This window comes from Hemicordylus capensis, chromosome 3 (assembly GCF_027244095.1).
Source record: "Hemicordylus capensis ecotype Gifberg chromosome 3, rHemCap1.1.pri, whole genome shotgun sequence".
Classification (NCBI taxonomy): domain Eukaryota; kingdom Metazoa; phylum Chordata; class Lepidosauria; order Squamata; family Cordylidae; genus Hemicordylus; species Hemicordylus capensis.
Genome location: NC_069659.1, coordinates 64,046,398 through 64,066,762, shown reverse-complemented (window position 1 = coordinate 64,066,762; position 20,365 = coordinate 64,046,398). Strand labels below are relative to the sequence as shown.

The following is a 20,365-nucleotide window of genomic DNA, read 5'->3' as shown; positions in this document are numbered from 1 at the left end:
GACAAATGATTGAAAATGTGAGAAAACCTGTAGCTTGAAATACTGAGCAAAGCAGCACAAGACAGAAAACAAAGCCCTTATACATCATCCCAGAAATTCTAAAACAGTGATTTACTACACGAAGAATGTCCCCCCACCATCTTTCCTTATTCAACAATAAGAAGTTACAGGACTGTCCTGAGGAGGCTACAGGGCTGGGGATGAATCAGCATGTGCAGGGCCTCATAAGGAGATGGTTGAGGGGAAGAGTGAACCACCACTGCCCTGTCACCTGCCCGGGCACCCTCCTGGCCACAGCAGGTGGGAGGCAGGAGGGTGGGTGCCAGGCAGGTGCCAGGGAGTGAGTTCCTGCCCTCTACACCACCGACCCCTCTACAGGCAGCCTCTTTGAGAGAGTGCTGAGAGTTCCTCTGAGTCCCGGACTGGCCCTCACACCCCTTCCGAGCAACAGCCATTTGGGAGACAGAGTCTGGGGGGTCCCTCAGACACCATGTGTGAACATTCCTGCCCACCACAACCTGCCCCACCCCCCGCCAGTGCCCAGTAGCGGTAGTGTTGCTGCTCAAAGGTTGGTCTGGGACTTGGTGGAACGTTTAGCATCCTCGGCCAGGAGGAAAGAGTGACCAGAGTTCTTTCAAGTCCTGGGCTGAGACCACACACATCTCCTCCAAGTGTCAGCCACTCAGGGGACAGGGTTAAGGGAGAAAGTGTGTGCAGCCACAGGTGGGGAGAGGAGGAGAAAGTCTCCCTGCAGTCCACATGGGTGCTCCTCATCCAAGTAGCAGATGCACTGCTGCTTCTAGGTTGCAAGGGCTGGGTGGTTGGGGTGGGCAAGAGAGTGCGGGGTCTGGGGAAGCATGGGGCTGGGGGCAACCACCCCGGTTACCTTAGCCAATGGGCGGGCCTCATGATAAAATGGTGATAAGACAGTTTTCTGAAAGGAAAGATGTTGGGAGTGAGAGACAGTGAAGATATGGGATCTGGAAATACAACATTTTGAAACTCATGGGAGAAGAAAGCAGGAGGATCTACTCTAATTTTCTTTTCCAAAAGAATGAAAGGATATAGTAATTTGTATTTAGATATTTCTGGGTACTGGAATGTCGAATTCTGACAAATGGGTACCACTCCTCCAGTGAGCAATCAGCTCCACACATTTTCAGTGCCAGCAGAGCTTCTTCCATAGAACTGAAGCCCACAAGGATGGCTGGGAAGGTGCACAAGGACACTGGGAAGATGTGTAGGGGCATCTGGGAAGTGTAAGTCATCCTAGCACTTTCCCCAGAAGGAAAACAATGCCCCTGCACACCTACTCACCATCCCCATGGGCTAGTTCAGTAGAAGAGGCTCACCTAGCACAAAAAATGACAGATACTGGGAGCATTCACACAACATACTGGGAGCGCGGTGGAAAAGCTTCCCAAACCTTGCCTCCCCCTCCTCCCAATGATCCTTGTAAGCCTTGTGGGAGTGCGCTCTGCGCTTCCACACAATCAGCCCTGCTTTGAGGTTGAGACCTATTGACCCAGCCTCCAAGAATCCCACAACCCACAGTGTGCATGCCTGGTTAATTGTACGGATCGCCCAGTGATGGATGAGCACCCATCAGTGTTTCAGTGCTGGCTGAAAGCAGCCAGTGCTGACACATGGGCAAGTTAATTGGGCTTAAGGGAGCACTCGCTCCCTTAACTTCATTTAAGAGCCTGGCTTTTTAGCTGGGTTTGTTGCCAAGGTGCTGCCTGGAGGTGCACACTTCCTGGAGGTTTTTATGGGCAGCCAAGGCTAGGCTTAGCTGCCCAAGCCCTGACTTGCCTGCTCATGAGAACAGCCTCACTATATAGAGCAGGATGTGTGACAACTTTTATTCTTTGTATGTATATACAAAGTCCTTATTCCACATCACTAACAGAAACAATGCCTAAGGCTTTGAGCATCTGCATGTGTATGACTTACTTCTGAGTGAACATGGACGTTTGCTGGATTATTTGACAGAAATATGCTGTTTTTATCTTTATCTTTATATTTATTTTTCACATACTGGTTTTTAATATGGTTTTGATATCTTTAACTCCATTGTACGGTCTCTGGGTTTACCCAAAGTGACCATATAACACTGATTCTAAAAGAACTGCACTGGCTGCCAATATATTTCCCAATGAAATACAAAGCACACAAGAACATAAAAACAGCCCTGCTGGATCAGGCCCAAAGCCCAACTAGTCCAGCATCCTGTTTCACACAGTGGCCCACCAGATGCTGCTGGAAGCCACAGGCAGGAGTTGAGGGCATGCCATCTCTCCTCCTGTTACTCCCCTGCGGCTGGTACTCAGAGGCATCCTGCCTTTGGGGCTGGCCTATAGCCTTACACCTAGTAGCCATTGATAGTCTTCTCCTTCATAAAAGTGCTGGTTATTACCTATAAAGCCCTTAATGGTTTGGGTCCAGGGTACTTAAGGGAACACCTTCTTTGTCATGAACCTGTTGCCTATTAAGGTCATCTGGAGAGGTCCGGTTAAGGTTGCCACCAATTCATTTGGTAGCAACTCAGGACGGGGCCTTTTCTGTGGCTACCCCAGGGCTTTAGAATGCACTCCCTGCTGAAATAAGAGCATCACCTTCTCTGTTTGTTTTTAGGAGGACGCTGAAGATGTACCTCTTTTCCCAGGCTTTTAACATAATTTAAATTTTAAATTTAAATGTGCTTTTATCTATTGGGATTTTTATCTGTTTTATGAATTGTAAATGTTTTATATTTTATATTATGTTTTAATATGTACAAAACCTAGAGATTTCTATATCAGGCAGTATAGAAATTCAATAAAATAAAATATATGAATAATGAATAAATTGTATGCCACTTTGTGGATCCATAGTGGATGGGAGTGTAGAGTACAAATAATTTAAACATAAACAAATAAAAATCTTCACTGCATATATGCTGGTTGAATTCAAGTGATCAATGAAAAATATACCAGAAGGCACATTGGAAAAACTCTGCTACTGCAGTCAAATAAGCCTAGAGCAAGAGGTCAACACAGCTGGTTTTCTCAGATAAGATTTTTCTTTTCCTTTCTAGATGCTACGTGCTTCAAAACACTTGACAGTATTTTGGCACAGTTCGTAGTACTTATATCAGTCACACTTGTGGTTAGGCATATTATTGAAACCCACTGGCCTTTTAAAAATGATGCTAGAAAACATACTCTGATACATCAAGCTGTGCCATCTGTGGACAACCTCAGTGACTGAGGAGTAACCTGATAGGTCCTGCTATGCCAGATACATCAGTGCTGAACTCAGCTGACATACTCTAAGAATCTGAGTCTTTTGCCTGCTATAGTTCTGCTGTTTTTAAAAGGGATTCTGCAGATAAATATAATCAATGAAAGTACAGCTTGCTGTCAGTCTGCACCCATATTTTGTTTGTCTTTGTTTTCTCTAGAAAAGCATTTCAAAATTTAAAATCTAAGATACAGAACTTGCAAAAGAAAATGTAAAATGGCATCTATTAATAGACTGGAAAAACTGCCTGAGGGGGGAAAAACGGATTGTAAAACCTTGGAAAATGTAATCCATAAACTTGAAAACAGGCTAAGATTAAAAAATGTTCCTAAAGTCCCTGAAGGATGAGTCACTAAAAAGACTTTAAAAATGTATGTTATGGTATCAAGAAAGGATAATATATCTTTCTTTCTAGAAAAAAAAAATAACCCAAAGCATAACAGACAACACTTTTAGGGTGCAATGGGCACAATCCACCAGGATGTTCTGTGTGAACGCTAGTGAATTGAATGGGAGCAGCACAGAAGTTGTGTAGGAGAATCTCCTAGTGGATTATGTCCAATACTTGTCTATATGAGTTCAAATACTCCTCAATGAAAAGACAATACCAACACACAAAAATAAATTATATACTGGCAAAGGAACATCTTAATTTAAAGAGTTCTTGCAATAAGAAGCTAATCTATAAAATGGATTAAATGCTTAAATATACTGCATCTTAATTAAAAGTTGGAACTATACAAGTTCCTTCAATGTGCTGTTAAGTGAACTGGCAAAGTGGAAAGCATAACCTGATCTTTGAAGTGTAGCCGCTTGAAAATGGATGACTTCAAACAGGGGAAAAATCCCTCTCTCTCTGTTTTGCTGGCACCATATTGAATTATGAACTCAGAGCTGTTCTCATGTTTATGTTTTAATCACCAAATCATTCCACACAAATTACTTCCAGCTATTAACTCATAGGGTTGAAAGCCCTACTATGAACAGGCAAGCACATGGACTTAATTTCTCTCTCTCCAAAAGTTCCTCCCTTGTGACTTCCAAGTCCAGAAGCTTCTTCCAAGAGATTTCTAAGGAAAACTTCTTGCCATGGAGTGTGGATGCTACTAGTGCATATGTCTTTCCTATGCCACACTGGCAATGCTAAAGTCTGAGATCACATATGGAGAGGTAGGAATATGGGTTCTTCCCATGAATGAATTGCACTTTGGAAAATCAGAACAATGCTGGCATACAAAGGAACTTCATCGAGAACTTATCTCATATAACAATGAACGTCTGAAATTACCTGACCAGCGTGAGTAGGACATAAATCAGCATGTCTCCACAAAGGCAATGTCAGATGTTTTACATAGCCAAAAATGATTCTGATATGATGCAGAGGACTATTATTTTAAAAGCTAGTTAACCAACTTTACTATAGTAAAAATTTCTCCTCCAAGATGTATAGAATTACTCTTTATGTTTATTGCATACCTATGACATTCACACATTTTGGTATCATTTCCAGACAGAACACTACAGCAACTTACAACCAAATGTGGTAAACAGCCCGCATTCACTAGCTTTTCTGTGAGAGCTGATGCTTTATAGAATACCTCTCAGCAACAATTTTCATATTTAATATTGTATTGTTGCATAATATCACAGGACAAAATCCAAGAGCTGAGTGCTGCAAGCATACCTTGAGACTTTCCGATTGCCATGATACATGACTTTCAAAGCTAGCAATAGGACACTCTTCTGCAGAGAGTTCATTGCTGTTTGCAACCCTGATAACTCTATATATAATGTTCATATCTTCAACATCAAATAATGCCTAGATGAAATTCAAGGGGGGAATATGATTTTATTCATATGCACTTTGTCAATCAAAACAGTAAACCAACAATTTCACAAACGGGGAGAAAAATAAGATATATAGGAAAAGAAGATATACATTTTATGGCTGACTCAGTGGTGGATATGTATTCAAAAGAGAAATCTTGAGAAATGGTTTGTATATTGTGCTATTTTGTATGCACCATATACTATCAGGATTTCTGCTCAGTTCTGACATTCACCACAAAGTCACCATATATTAACCATGTGGATTTCTGCTCTGCTCTGATATTCACTACAAAGTCAGATGTAAAAAAACCCCCAAACCATGAACATTTTACTCATTCAATTCTGTTTTTCATGTGTGTGTGAGTGTGGGCATTGAATTGAGTACACTGACTGACATTCTGACTAAGTGTGATCATTCTCATGACCTCATGTTGCCACTGGGGAGGTCTGCAGGGAAAGCAGGAGCTCGGCTGTCTTCCCCGGCAGATGAGTGGCGGCATCTGCCTCACCACACCATGCACCCGCACAAGCGGCAGTGCAGCAAAGGCAAAAGCTGTGAGCGAGAGGATTTCCCCGGTAGACCGGGTGGAAGCCTTTTTACCTGGGGTTAATCATTCACATGATCGCCTATTGAGGTAAAATGAACTACAGGTTCATTTAACCTTGGTCAAATGCCAGGTAAAAAATTCAGGCTACCCTCTTATGGTGCAGTCATGAGAACAGCCTCTGTGTGGGCTTTGAAGGACTGCAGGGACGTGACAGGAGCCCTTGTGCAACTCCCCATTTCTTTCTGTATGCATGCTGTCATGCTAGAGCCCTTAGAATCTGGAGTGCTCCCTGGTCTCCGGAAGGGCTTTGTAAGATGAAAAACACATCACTGAGGGCCAGCGACATGTTTCTGATCTTACAGAGCCCTTCCAGATTGCAAGGAGCACTTCAGGTTCTAAGGGCTTCAGTGCCATGGCATGTATACAGTGGGAAAGTGGGAGCTGCAGAAGTGCTCCAGTCACACCTCTGCAGTCCCTTGAAGCATACATGCTTCATTATTCAGGATGTAAGCCACTGACTCCGTTTCACTAGGATATTGTCTATTCATTTCCCATGGTTTATTCTAAAAAGCGCAATAATCAGAATGTAAGCAGAGAGACAGAGACTTACCCCATTTAGAGGATAGGTTTTCCATCCTAGTTCTCCAATTGCAGTGGTTGTATCAAGCAACACAACTACAAATTAAAAATAATAATAATTAGGATGTTATTAAAGTGCTAACAAATACTAATTTAATTTAGTTCAAAGAAAAAGCTTTTCTCATATCTGTATAGTAGTCCTATTATGGGTATCAGTACACCTGTTAATAAAAATAGGGCTTTCTTATATTTGCTTGAGTAATTTAATATACATAGTGCTTCTGACAAAAAAAACCCCAAACCTTGACAATGTTCTGTAGTAAGAATTCAAACATAACATGCAAAAAACAAACAAGCATGACCTAACATAACTGAAGATCTCTTCTGATATTACCCGTAACAACATCAGAACCTCTACAGCAGGGGTGCACAAGACAAATACCCTGGTGGGCCAGAACCAACCATGACTTGGTAGGCAGGGGCTGAGGTAAATTTTCAGCACATTAATGATTACATTAAAATAAATTATTAAAAATATTAATGAGAGCAAGTATTAGTTACTCACAGCATGAGGAGGGAAGAGGAGGCTCCTAGCAACCTTTTCTCTTCCTTGTCCCCCATGCACTTTCAATGCCTTCAAAGGTCAGTTTTGAAAGGGGGCTGACCCCCACCCGGTCCATGGGGCAAGGCGGCATTTTGCACCTCAGCTCGAGCACCACAATACTTTGGGCCAGTCTTGGGGCCAGCAAAAAAGTCCCTGCGGGCCGTATCTGGCCCTGGGCCTTATGTTGTGCAGGCCTGCTCAACAGCATGGGACCTTCCTGTGCCACTTGCCAAAACCTGGTTTCCAGTGGGAGAAGCTTGTGGCTCCCTCTCAAGGAAATGTTGCACCAGTTCACATGTGGGCTGATGGGGGGGGGGCGCACCGCTACAGCAGGAAGCTGCATGGAATGGCAGTGGAGCAGGTAAGGATCTGCTATCCTCACTTTCAAAGCTGCTGCTTGCTGCCACCCCCGTGCACGACGCTTAACCCACCAAACTGGTTTGGCTTTGAACCAGTGGATGAACCAAGGTTCATGCAAATCCCAACTATGCACACACCCTATTTTCTCAGCAATTGCACTTTGACTCTATAGGATAGTGGCTTTGACACAAGTTTCACCAAGAATAGTAAGGAAAATAGCATATTCATTTGTAGGTGTTTTATTATGCAAAAACATACACTACTAACCATATTGACTTGGTTTTTTGTTAATCATTTTTACTGTCATGCAAAGTACTGATTATATGCATTTATTCTAGTGCCATCTAATGGAATTGTTTTTGATCTTGTAATTCTGTAACATGAATCACAGGATTGAATGCTGTTTTTACATTTTTATTTGCTTAAGTCTCCAACTTGTGGATCATACTTGTTATAAGAATATGTTCTCAATAAAATAAACTCCTTGGATCAAAAAGGGATTCAGGATAAGATCTAGTCAAGGTTAAGCACTGTAAATTCTCACTGATTTTACCAATGTGGAACTCTGTCACTGAAATAAATGGAATTTAGAAGGGCTTTAATTTTGTCTGGATCATGCCCTCTGATTTTGAGCAACAGGAACTACATAAATTAAAAGAAATGCTACTCAGTACTCAGATGCAAGTCACAAAAGAGACTGTATGGGGGAAAGCTTTAATATTGTATTTACCAAAATTTAAGATGACCCTTAGGAAATACAGGTTAAAATATGGATTATACCTGTATTTATCTGAAAACAAGAATTCTCTGAATTCTGAATTGATAACCCCCTGATTTCCAACATCAAATAACTTGTAAAATACCTAGTTTTGGATTCGGGTATATACAATACTACTTTCTTAAGTCACTCATGAGTTTAGTAGTCTAAGTCAAAACTTGAACTTCATACATCACCCTGAGCTCCTGGAGGAACGGGAAGATAGAAATGTATCCAGTAATAACTTGTAGTATAATATTACTATGAAACTTTTTCTGGCATGGAAAGACAATGATGGGAAAAACTTTACCAAAAGATTGCTGCCTGCTATGCAGGTGTTCCACACACTTTCTGCTCATATCATACCTATTGTGTAAATTTAAAATGGTGCAGTCACGAATGTGAATGAAGAAAGAGAAAAACTTTGTTGAACTGCAAAGGCAATTAAATTCCAAATAGAAGTGCAAACATTCATTTTGCATTATTCATCCAGCATAGTTTTAGGTAGTTCATAGAACTTTGAAAGAGTGCTTAATTGCTCTATAGAGAAAAATAAAGTTCACTTTTGGAAGACCCAAGGGCAGTGAGTTTTGTCTTCAGCAATTTATATTAAAACTGTAAACCTCTGTAGATAGTGCATTATGTGCCTAGTATTTTTCCAATTTTTAAATGACAGTTCAATACCAGCATTTGGTGACCATAAAGTCTAGTCTCTGTGGTAACTTTCTGATTTGCTTATTCTTCAGGGAAAGTTTGTTAGCAGTTCGTATGCATTGTTGGAATAACAAAAAGTAACAGAATCAGAACATGAAATCACAAAGGAATCAGCTTGGAAAAAATACAAGCTAAGACCACTGGGTTTCAAAGACTTATGAACACACAAGATGTCCAGTTGTAATAAGCTTCACATAAAAGGGCACTATTTTGTGTTGGTGTCCTTATTGGGTTGGTATGCTTAATTTTTTGTTAGTTATCCCTTATTTACTATAGAGCTAAGACAAGCATCACATGGAAGTGCTTTTAATTTACATAATCCAAAGAGGAGGCTACAGAGTACCACTAAGTAAACCCTGGGTGAAAACTATGAAAGCCATTTTGATTTGATTGAAAATGAAGAAAGCTTGGAGTTTGGATACTATAGTCTGTATTCCACAAACTCAAGATTGCTGAAAATGTTATTTCAGTTCCACCCAGGTAATGAAAGCCAACATACATAATGGGATGTACAGTATACAAAGGGAGGCCCATAGATTTAAAGACTCAGTGCATGTTTGTTCAAAAATAATTCCCACAAACTTCTTGTGATATATTCCCATGTATGTGTGCATAGGGAGGCCCTTTGAAGAAATAATAATAATAACAGCAGCAGCAGCAGCAAATACTTTCTTTCACATTATGAATCAATGTTCCATAATTTCTGAGTTCAGATGTTTTTATCTCCAAATTACATACATTCTTTTCTGGAATCCACATTTCGATGGGTTCGATTTAAAGAAACAAATCATAATTGCTAAATTTTCTGTGATTGTATAGTTTTGACATTGAGTTATCCTAGACCCTTGGAAAGGGCCCAATAATTAAAGTACCAAATCCAGTCAATAACATCTGGTAGACTGTGTGTAAATAGCGTAATAACAGCACCTTGTATGTTGCTGTAAGAAAATTGCGTAGACTGAGTATAAGGAAAGACACAACAATGTTGCTGCAATGATCCACTGGAACTTTTATACAAATTGCCAGGAAGCAAGAATTAATCCTTCTCTTGATTGAGAAGGACACAGAAAATTGAAGAGGCAAAAATCCTTTGAGATTTTCGAATATAAACTGATAGGCATTTAGCGCACAATACACCTGATCTGACAGTCACAGAGAAGAATCGGGTTCTGATAATTGATATTGCAATCCCAGGGGATAGATGAGTCGATGAAAAACAATTGGAGAAAATAACTAAATACAAGGACCTTCAGATTGAAATTGAGTGGTTCTGGAAAAAGAAAACAATAGTGGTGTCAATAGTTGCTGGTGCCCTTGGTGCAATACCAAAAGAACTTGAACACCATCTTGACACCTTGGGCATCAATAAAATTACAACACATCTACTACAGAAGGCCACACTACTCGGGACAGCACGAATACTACAGCAATGCCTTTAATTCTTCTTTGGTTATCCTAGACCCTTGGATAGGGCCCGATAATTAAAGTACCAAATCCAGTTAATAACGTCTGGTAGACTGTGTGTAAATAGCATAAAATAAAATAAAATAACAATAAAAATGCCACAAACCTCACAAATAAAACAGACTACATCGACAAACATGACTTGAGCCCTATTCAGACATTGGCTCCATTCACACCTAATGCCAAACTGGAGTTGAATAGGGCAGAAATTAGAAATCATGTACATCTGAATGTGTGGAACTGTAGTTTCGTGGCAGAAGTGACCTTCGGTTTTCCCTGCCAAACTCCAATTGGAACCTTTGGTTTGTAACGAGTTTTGCTGCTCCAACCTGAGGTTTGAATGTGGCAGGTGCTGCAGTTTTGTGCTGTTTCTTGAATAGAAATCATAGACAAAGCAGCCTAGACCCACCAAGGGAAGCATCTGCTCCATGCCTGCCATGCTTCTCGCTTGCCACCTCTCTAAGCACTTGCCCCACCATCTTTCTCCATGCTCCTAAAGCTGGTGCCTGACAACAGGGATGCCATGTTGTCTCATCCCAAGCTTCTAAGCCTGTCAAAGAGGGAAGTCACTTTGGGAAAGCTCCCTTTCCACTGTGTCTCTTGTTCCCCCTTCTGTCAACCCGGAGAGAAAAGGGATGGCAAGATGGGCACTATGTGTTTTGGTCTCCAAAAAATAATTGATAAAGAAGTATGTTGTTCATAAGCACATGCAGTCATGGTGGCACCCTAAACTGGGCAACCCAATTAGTTTGCTGCAAAGATAACATATGGCAGAACAGCTATACCTCTCAGCTCAGGTCCCAGCTCCTCCCAATGGGTTACTCCGTGGTGGAGCAGATGAGAGAATGTGGGCGGGGAGGTGGGTTGGCTGTGGTCTATAAGGATACTATCTCCCTTACCAGGAGCCCTGTCAAAGAGTTGGCCTATACTGAATGTGTGTTCCTAAGTCAAGGGACCAAGAATAGATTGGGACTTCTGTTGGTATACCGATTACCCTGTTGTCCAACAGAGTCTCTATCTGAGCTGATGGACCGGGTTGCTGAGCTGGCATTGGAGTGGACCAGGTTGTTGTTGGTGGGAAACTTCAGTGTCTATTTCAGGAATGGATTGTCAGGTGCAGCTCAAAAGTTCATAGTCGCCATGATGACTATGGGCGTATCCCAAGTGGTCTCTGTACCAATGCATGATGCTGGTCACACACTCGACTTGGTCCTCTGCTCTGATCAGGGTGGTGTTCCGTGGGTGGGGACCCCTGTTATATGGGCCTATCCCATATAATCCATCCACTGTCATGATCCATCCACTGTCATGGATGGATCACCATCTGGTTAAGGTAGGACTTGCAGCCACAACCCACCTCTGCAGGGATGAATGACCCATTAGGTTGGTCCACCCAAAAAGGTTATTGGATCCAACAGGATCCAATAGGATTCCAAGAAGCCTTGGAAGGGTTTCAAGCTGGCTCTGCTAGTGATTCTGTTGATGCTCTGGTGCAAGTATGGAATAATGAACTTACTAGAGCAGTAGACACAATCGCTCCTAAATGTCCTCTCCGACCTGCTTTAAAGTCAGCCCCGTGGTATTTGAATAAACTGTGGGAGTTGAAGTGGTGAGATAGACGACTAGAGCCCAAGTGGAGGAAGACTTAGTGTGAATCTGACAGATTGCAACACAGAGCTTATTTGAGGATCTATGATATGGCAGTGTGGATGGCAAAGAAGCGGTTCTTCTTTGCCCACATTGTTTCTACAAGTACACGTCCGGCTGAGTTGTCTAGGGTTGTGAGGGGGCTAGTTTGTACCCCCTCTGCCTTGAATTCAAACTTGGAACCGTCTGTTACTTGCTGAAATGTGTTGAACAGCTTTTATCTTGTATTCATGCTGAACTAGACTCCACACTTACTGCAGAGTCTATAGTAGAGGTACCCAGCAACCCCTCTTGTGGGATTGAATTGGATCGCTTTCAGTTACTTCTGAGGATGTGGACAAACTGCTTCAGACTGTGCACCCCACCATCTGCTCTCCTGATCCTTGCCCAACCTGGCTTATTTCATCTGGCAATCATATTATCAAAGAGGGTCTTGTAAACATCATAAATGCTTCTCTGAGGGAGGCCAGGATGCCTCCTTGTCTTAAGGAAGCTATTATTAGGCCTTATTTGAAAAAACTTGCATTGTATCCTTCAGAGTTAGCTAATTACAGTCCTGTCTCTAATCTCCCTTGGTTGGGCAAAGTGATTGAGGGAGTGGTTGCTTCTCAGCTCCAGGCAGTTTTGGATGACACAGATCATTTAGATCCTTTCCAGACTGGCTTTCAGGTAGGCTATCGGGTTGAGACTACCTTGGTTGGCCTGATGGATGATCTCCAGTTGGCAACTGAGAGAGGAAGTGTAACTCTGCTGATTCTTTTGGATCTCTTGGCGACTTTCGATACCATTGACCATGTTATCCTGCTGGGTTGCTTGGAATAAAATGGGAACTAAAGTGTGGGGTTACACAATGCTCCATACTGTCTCCAATGCTTTTTAATGTCTATATGAAACCGCTGGGAGAGATAGTCAGGAAGTTTGATCTTGGATGCTATCAACATGCTGATGACACCCAGATCTATTTCTCCATACCAACTTCATCAGGAAATGGCATGACCACCCCTAAGTGCCTGCCTGGAGATGATATTGGGCTGGATGAGAGATAAGCTGAAGTTGAATCCTAACAAGATGGAGGTACTGTCTGTAAGGGGTCAGGATCTGAGAGATGGTTTAGATCTGCCTGTTTTGGATGGGGTTGCACTCTCACTAAAAGATCAGGTTCGTAGTCTGGGAGTGTTCCTGGATCCCAAACTATTCCTGGTTTCTCAGGTTGAGGCTGTGGCCAGGAGTGTTTTTTATCAACTTTGGCTGATACACCAGATACGTCCATTTCTGGAGACAAATGACCTTAAAATGGTGGTACATCTGCTGGTAACCTCTAGGCTTGACTACTGTAATGCACTCTACGTGAGGCTGCCTTTGTACATAGTTAGGAAGCTACAATTGGTTCAGAATGCGGCAGCCAGATTGGTCTCTGGGTTTAACCGAAGGGACCATATATAACACCAATTCTAAAAGAACTGAACTGGCTGCCGATATGTCCCCGAACGAAATACAAAGTGCTGGTTATTACCTATAAGGCCCTCAACAGCTTAGGTCCAGGGTACTTAAGAGAGCACCTTCTCCATCATGAACCCTGTCGCCCATTAAGATCATCTGGAGAGGTCCGGTTGTGGTTGCCACCAACTCATTTGGTGGTTACTTAGAACCGAGACTTCTCTGTGGCTGCCCCAGGGCTTTGGAATGCGCTCCTGGTTGAAATAAGAGCATCTCCTTCTCTGTTTGTTTTTAGGAGGACCCTAAAGACATATCTGTTTTCTCAGGCTTTTTATTGAAATTGAAATTTTAAATTTTAATGTGTGTTTCTATCTACTGTGATTTTTATCTGTTCTTATGAATTTTAAATGTTTTTATATTATGTTTTAATTTGTACAGTGCCTAGAGATTTCTATACTCGGTGGTATAGAAATGCAATAAATAATAAATAAATAATAAATAAATAAATAACTGGGGTAAGGTTTAAAAGGCAGTCTCACCCAGGAATTCTTGAACATGTCTGCTCTATTTTGTGTACAGTGAAGTTGGGGAAGGGGGACCCAGCTCCTTCACCTTGGGTAAAAGCATCTCCCTATTTGACAAGGGATACGATCAGGCCAAAGCATTTATCAAACAGTGCATAATGGACATAAAGAGTCAAACTGATCTAGGCAGGACCCCAGACTTCCTCATCAGTGAAGGACTTAGATACTCTGCCTCCCCCACAGCATACCTAACACAGTTGGAAATTCCAAATTACAGGAAGCCCTTCATGCTGGCCCGATGCCACACCCTTCTCTCAGCCGTGCTGGAAGGCTGTTACAGAAAGATCCCACCCTTGGAGTGACAAGTGCCTCTGCAACTCTGGGCAGCTTGAAAAAACAGTGCACATCCTCATCCTTTGCTCGTACTACAGAGACATCCGCTCCAACTTCATCCTATTGCTACTATACAAGTATCAAGGATGTTCAAGCCCATTTTTAACATCTTTACTGCTCTCAGACACTAAGCCCGCTATCACACATAACATTGTCAGGTTCTGTGCAGCAGCATCTAAAATCTATAGGCTATTGACAGGTAGCAGGTTCTGCTAAACCAGACACAGCGCCCAACCTTATAGCACAGTTCCAGCACACTCACCACTCTCTACCACAGCTCCCTAAAACGCACCACACAAAAGTTTTATGGTCCCATAGCTTTTACTGTATACTTTTTACAGTTTCTCATAACTTTTACATTTTTATTGATTTTACAATTTTACAGTTGCATAACTTCCAGAATCGTATAGTTTCACAATTATATCCTTTATGCCTCTTATGTCTTTCACGCCTTTAAAGCTTGGAATTCATTTCTTGCCTTGTACTCTATGCAGGTCTATGACAGTAATAAAGATGATTTGATTTGGGTAAAAGCATGCAGTATCTGGTGCTACTCACAAGTGGAGACATCCAGCAGGAGCAGTATTGACTCCAGTCACATGAGATATTCCACTTATGTGATAATGATGGATGCTGCTCCAGAGCAGACCACTCTCTCATGAGAGTGGGAGGCCATGGAGAGACCCATGCACCACTCATCAGAAGATCAACCTGGGGTACAAAAGGATGGAGCTGAACAATGTATGATAAACCTTCTCCCAATTTTTTTAACCTTTTTGTACTCCACCTGCAGTCTCTCTGGGCTGCTGGGTGGGGGGAGCTGCCATTGCCCATCCTCCTCCCTCCATCCTCCTCTGGCTTCCTCCTTCCCCTGCCCCCAGGCCACCACCTTGGGTCTCTCTGGGCTGCCAGAGGGGAGCCGCCACCACCATTCATCCTCCTCTCTCCCTCCTCCTCTAGTTGGAAAAGGAGGAGGAGGCTGAGGCCCAGATGGGGGGAAGGGAGGAGGCGTAGGTGGCGGTGTGGCAGCGACAGTCTGGCAGAGGGGGAAATGGAGCAATGCTTCATTCAATGCGAGTGCGCAGGGCATGCTGGCAAGACCCCAGGAGCCAGGGGGCGGCTTTTCGCCTCCCCTATGGGGGTCTCCTCATGAGGAGCCGCAGCACAGAGCAGCACCATGGCTACTCATTATCAGAAAGCCCGGGTTTGCAGAGCACGCGTTCCACAAACCCAGGCTTTAGGGAGGGCTACTTGAGCGGGTTACCTAATCATAAACCACCAGGCTCGCCAGGTTTACATGATCAACAAAAATCGGGCTAGGCCCATCTATTCCAACATCCGGTTTCACACAGTGGCCCACCAAATGCCGCTGGAAGCCTACAGGCAGAGGTTGAGGGCATGCCCTCTCTCCTGCTGTTACTCCCCTGCAACTGGTACTCTTTATTTATTTCTCTTTGTAAACCACCCTGAGCCATTATTGGAAGGGCGGTATAGAAATTGAATTATTATTATTATTATTATTACTCAGAGGCATCCTGCCTTTGAGGCTGGAGGTGGCCTATAGCCCTCCAACTAGTAGCCATTGATAGACCTCTCCTCCATGAAGTTATCCAAACCCTTCTTCCAGGTTGTTGGCTGTCACCACATCTCGTATCAGAGAATTGCACAAGTGTTGTGTGAAAGAGTACTTCCATTTGTTGGTCCTAAATTTCCTGGCAATCAATTTCATGGGATAATCCCTGGTTCTAGTGTTATGTGAGTGTGAGAAGTATTTCTCTCTACCACTTTTTCCACATGAGCCATGATTTTATAGACCTCTATCATGTCTTTCTGCAGATTTTCCCCCCTAAACTAGATAACCCCAGGGTTGCCTCATAAGAAAGGTGCTCTAGGCCCCGATCACCTTGGTTGCACTCTTCTGCATCTTTTCCAGTTCTACAGGATATGGCTCAAAGGAATGTGAGGCCTCCCATAGTCCTAGCTGACTCTACCCCATCCAGGCAGACTAGGACTTCTCCCTTAAAGAAAAACCAGCCTCTTAAAATCTCCCCTCCTTCTGTTAGTTTGAAGTGGGGGAAAGCTTGATGTTGTTCTCTTTAGAAAAGCTTGCTCACCTCCTGAGTTGGCTTCAAACTGAGACACAGGAATGTCGTCCCTCCCACAGACCTAACTGACTCTACCCTCTCCAGGCAGGGAGAAACAACAACTGAATGCCATGGGGCCCTCAATGCTAGCCATAGCAAATAACAAACACACAGAATAACCTGTTCAGGTTTCTGTACTTCTTCATTCCACTCTCTTATCAGATTTCTGGATCGATACTGCCTTCCCTCTGTACCTGATTTCATTCAAATCCAAATTGTTGCCTCTATCCCTCATACCCCTCTATCCTCTTGCCTTCCCCACTCCTCAGTATAGCATGTGTGTGTGTATGTGTGTGTGATTAGTAGAGTTGTGCAATTCAAATCAATGCACAAATCAATTCCTGATAAATTGGCGGTGATTTTATATTCAACCTTGAATAAAATTACCCTGAAATGAAGAATCCTATGGAGGTTTGGGGGAAAGTTTTAAAAAATACATCAAAAATTGTATAATTAACCATTTCTTTTGTGGGCTGAGTGGTAAGTAGCACCCATCATGCCCTACCACCCATCCCTCTTTGGTGTCCCTAGGACCTACCCATGGGGAATAAGGGGGTGATTTGAGTTCACCATTGTTCCCTATGGGCGAATCACACTAAAAAAAAGATTTGATTCATCGAACTAGCCAGCAATGGCTGGCTGTTTCGAGGAATCAATCTGAGTTTTTGCGATTTGATGTCGAATCAAATAGCAAATAACAATTCGTGAACATCTCTAGTAACTAGTATAAGCAGGGGCCAAGTATTATAGCCCAGATACATTAACCATCTTGTGTATTCTGCACAATGTGGGAATACCCTCAAGTTCTCTCATTACCAAGCCTCTACTTTGCATTTAATAATATTTTTATTTAACTCATTTTCATTTTCTTGGGAAATTGCATGTTTTATAACCAAAGCCTCTAAGATCCCCCAAAGGGATCCAAAAACACCATGCATAGCACAGTCAACAGAAGAAGTTACCCCAGGAACAAAAGAAAAGAATTTTGTACATGCCCCACATTCTATTTACTAAGCCTTTGACCCTAGACAGATCTGAGGTTTTTCAGATGTGCATTTAATCAACCTGCTCTTTTACCCCCACACTCAAACCTATAGCTTGGCCAGAAGTCTGGAACAATCATTCTAACTAATAGCAAAGGAATACATAATGACTCAGTCATAACTTTTACTTTGCATTTGCATGCATGCGCGTATTCATTGATGAAAGAAAGATCCCATATGCAGAAGTTCATAACTTTACAATTTTTATTTATTTATTTATTTATTTATTTATTTATTTATTTATTTATTTGATTTCTATACTGCCCTTCCAAAAATGGCTCAGGGTGGTTTACACAGAGAAATAATAAATAAATAAACAATGACTCCATTAGTATTTTTTCTTTCAATTTTGGAAACATAAAGAGGTGGGTCTCACGATCAGTAAGACCCGCTTTTGCCAATCCTGTGGGGAGAGCGGGCTAAGCCCGCTCTCCCCACAGACGATCACTGCAGGAGCCCTGGGTGGCCATATCGGCTGCCCACATAATTGCCAGCTCTGTGATGGAGCCAGCAGGGGCTGAGTTGAGTGGGGGCCAATCAGCAAGACCCCTGGAGCCAGGAGGTGGCTATTTCCCTCCCCTCTGGGGTCTCCTCGTGAGTAGCTGTGCCGCGGCTACTCGCAATCAGAATGCCCAGGTTTGCGGTGCGCTCACTCTGCAAAGGGAGGGCTACTTGAGCAGGCGACCCGCTCGTAAACCACCGGGCTCGCCTACGAGCCCAGTGGTTTACACGATCAACAAAAATGGGGCTAAGCTCTCGTAGCCCCATTTTTGTTGATCGTGAGAATAGCCCCAAAGTTTTAAAAAATTATATGCCTCTGTGGTTATTTTTGTAATTGGGGGTGGGTGGTATTGTCACAGGGGGCGGTGAGTCTGAGAAAGAATATGTGCATAAGATTGTAGTCTCAGCTATATGTCCTTAACCATCTTCTTCCTCTCTATGGAACAAGATAGACTTTGTTCTTGGTAAACTAGCCTTGTAGCTAGAATATGGCTTTCTGATGCTAACTTGCCTGAATGGGAAAGCTTTCCTTTCTCAATACAGTAGTGTGTCTCAAGAAGGTTCCACATAAATTTTGTTCTTTGGTGCCAATTTATTCTTCAACCAGTGGTTAAAACTAAGGCTTGAAGCATGATAAAGCAAACTGCACAACTGAATGGAATTATTGCTTCTTTGGCATGTCATGTTAGGCAATTAAATAATTTAAAATACAAACTTCCTAACAATGCAGTTTTCTTTATTTTGCCTTTCACTAGATGGCATTTTGATAGCCATTTTTATACATTCCTAGGGACCAAAACAATTCTAAGGGCTTTAAAAATGCTCTTGCTATGCAGAAATCTTTGACAATATTTGCATAGAAATCTTTCTGGGATAATGGGTATAATAGATGCCTACCTAGGGTTAGTATTTTTAACTATAATTTTTACCGCTGTGCAAATTGTTCTGCCCAAAGTAAATAGTACAATCAGAACACATTCAGAAGCCACAAATAGCTGCCTGTTTTCCAAAAGCGCCTAATCTATAAGCATAACAAAAAGTATAAGAGGGATTTAAAAATTTACATTAGACCAGAAAGAGGAAGAGTGACTATGGGCATAAACTTCCTATTTTCTACTATAATGGAATGGAACTGGAGGCGACAGGGGAAGAATAAATCACAGCAGACTAACAGACAATTCATAGATTTTCAACAGAGGTGGCCTTATGTGTCCCAGTTTGTGCATGATTAAGGCAAACTCCTAGTTCATCTGTTTGCTATGGAGAGGGAGTTTCTAATCTGCATTCAAAACTGTTCAACCATCAAGGGATTCTGCATTCACTTCAGTGGAGGAAAGCATTCTTTTTACATGGCCCACACATGCTGGAGCTCAGTATGTGCATCAGTGCACACAAGCATTGGGCACATGTCTTTGTAAGCAGTCACTTGTAAAAGTGAACAATATTTAAGCCTTCTACTAGGCAGCCTTCCTCCCATCTCATTGGAACCGAGGCCTTGAACCCAAGCAAGGCTGAGCAGGATCCTAAGCACAGATAGGCATTTTATATTAGATGGAGAAGGCAAATCCCAAGTTAAGTCAAACTGCCATGTCATGCAAAACATCATTAAAACTTGATGTTGTAAAGTTTTATTTGTGGTAATTTTAATCTGTTTATATGTGTAGGTTTTAGTTGCCATTTGGTTTAAATTGTAAACCACTCTTTTGGTTTAAATTGTAAACCACCCTGAGATTTTATATAGGGTGGTATATAAATGTGATAGATAGATAGATAGATAGATAGATAGATAGATAGATAGATAGATAGATAGATAGATAGAATCTGAAACTAGTGCTAAGCTACCTCAGGGAAGGTGACATACCCTCTGGGGAAATTTCTTGAGTACCTAATGATGCCAGAGTTTAAAGAAAGCAAGCCAGGAGTCTTAAACAAAAGATTATTCCTAGGAACTTGGAACAGTTGCACCCTATCATACAATCAAGGCAAGTGTCCAGTCAGCTAATTAGTTTTGACACAAAAGAACCTTCTTGTTTTGAGATCTAGATAACAGTGGTCACATTCACACATTTCCTCTAGGTCCTGTTCTGGAAAATTCCCTTTTGCATTTCCCCCACCTTTGGAATCTTGCAGAGGGCAACACCCTACAAAATGTCTCTGTCCTTGAACCCCTGGGTACAGTCTTTTGGGAGGTTTGTGGCACAAACTGCCTTCTACTTCCCAGAAGTCTGTCCAACTGAGCATCCATAGTGTGCTCAAAGCCTTTTCATCTAACCTGAATCACTAGACAACTGAGTCCCTAATTTGGAATACTGTTTTGTGGGTTCCAAAACTACTGAGATGAGCTGAAATCACTATCCTTGAGTGTTCTTTGTGTAGGAGACCTGCCCAAGACTGCCCTGGACATTCTTGGAACTAAGAATTCTTGGGTCACTCTCAGTGAGGGCTTGTGAAGGAATAGCTGTCTATCCCACCACTTTGCCACCATGTCTGGAGGATCTGCCCTGCTGCTAACACGAGACATTAGGCATCCCTAATGCG

At 42.4% G+C, this 20,365-nt stretch overlaps 1 protein-coding gene across 9 annotated transcripts in view; it reads right to left on the bottom strand.

The window, feature by feature from the left end:
• Positions 1 to 20,365, bottom strand: part of EPHA6 (EPH receptor A6) — a 750,202-nt gene that overhangs the window by 661,235 nt on the left and 68,602 nt on the right. For all 9 annotated transcript variants that reach the window (XM_053308761.1, XM_053308767.1, XM_053308762.1 and 6 more), the window contains exon 2: positions 6,271 to 6,335. In XM_053308761.1, the coding sequence (XP_053164736.1) occupies positions 6,271 to 6,335 (65 nt within the window). The remainder of the gene's footprint in view (positions 1 to 6,270; positions 6,336 to 20,365) is intronic.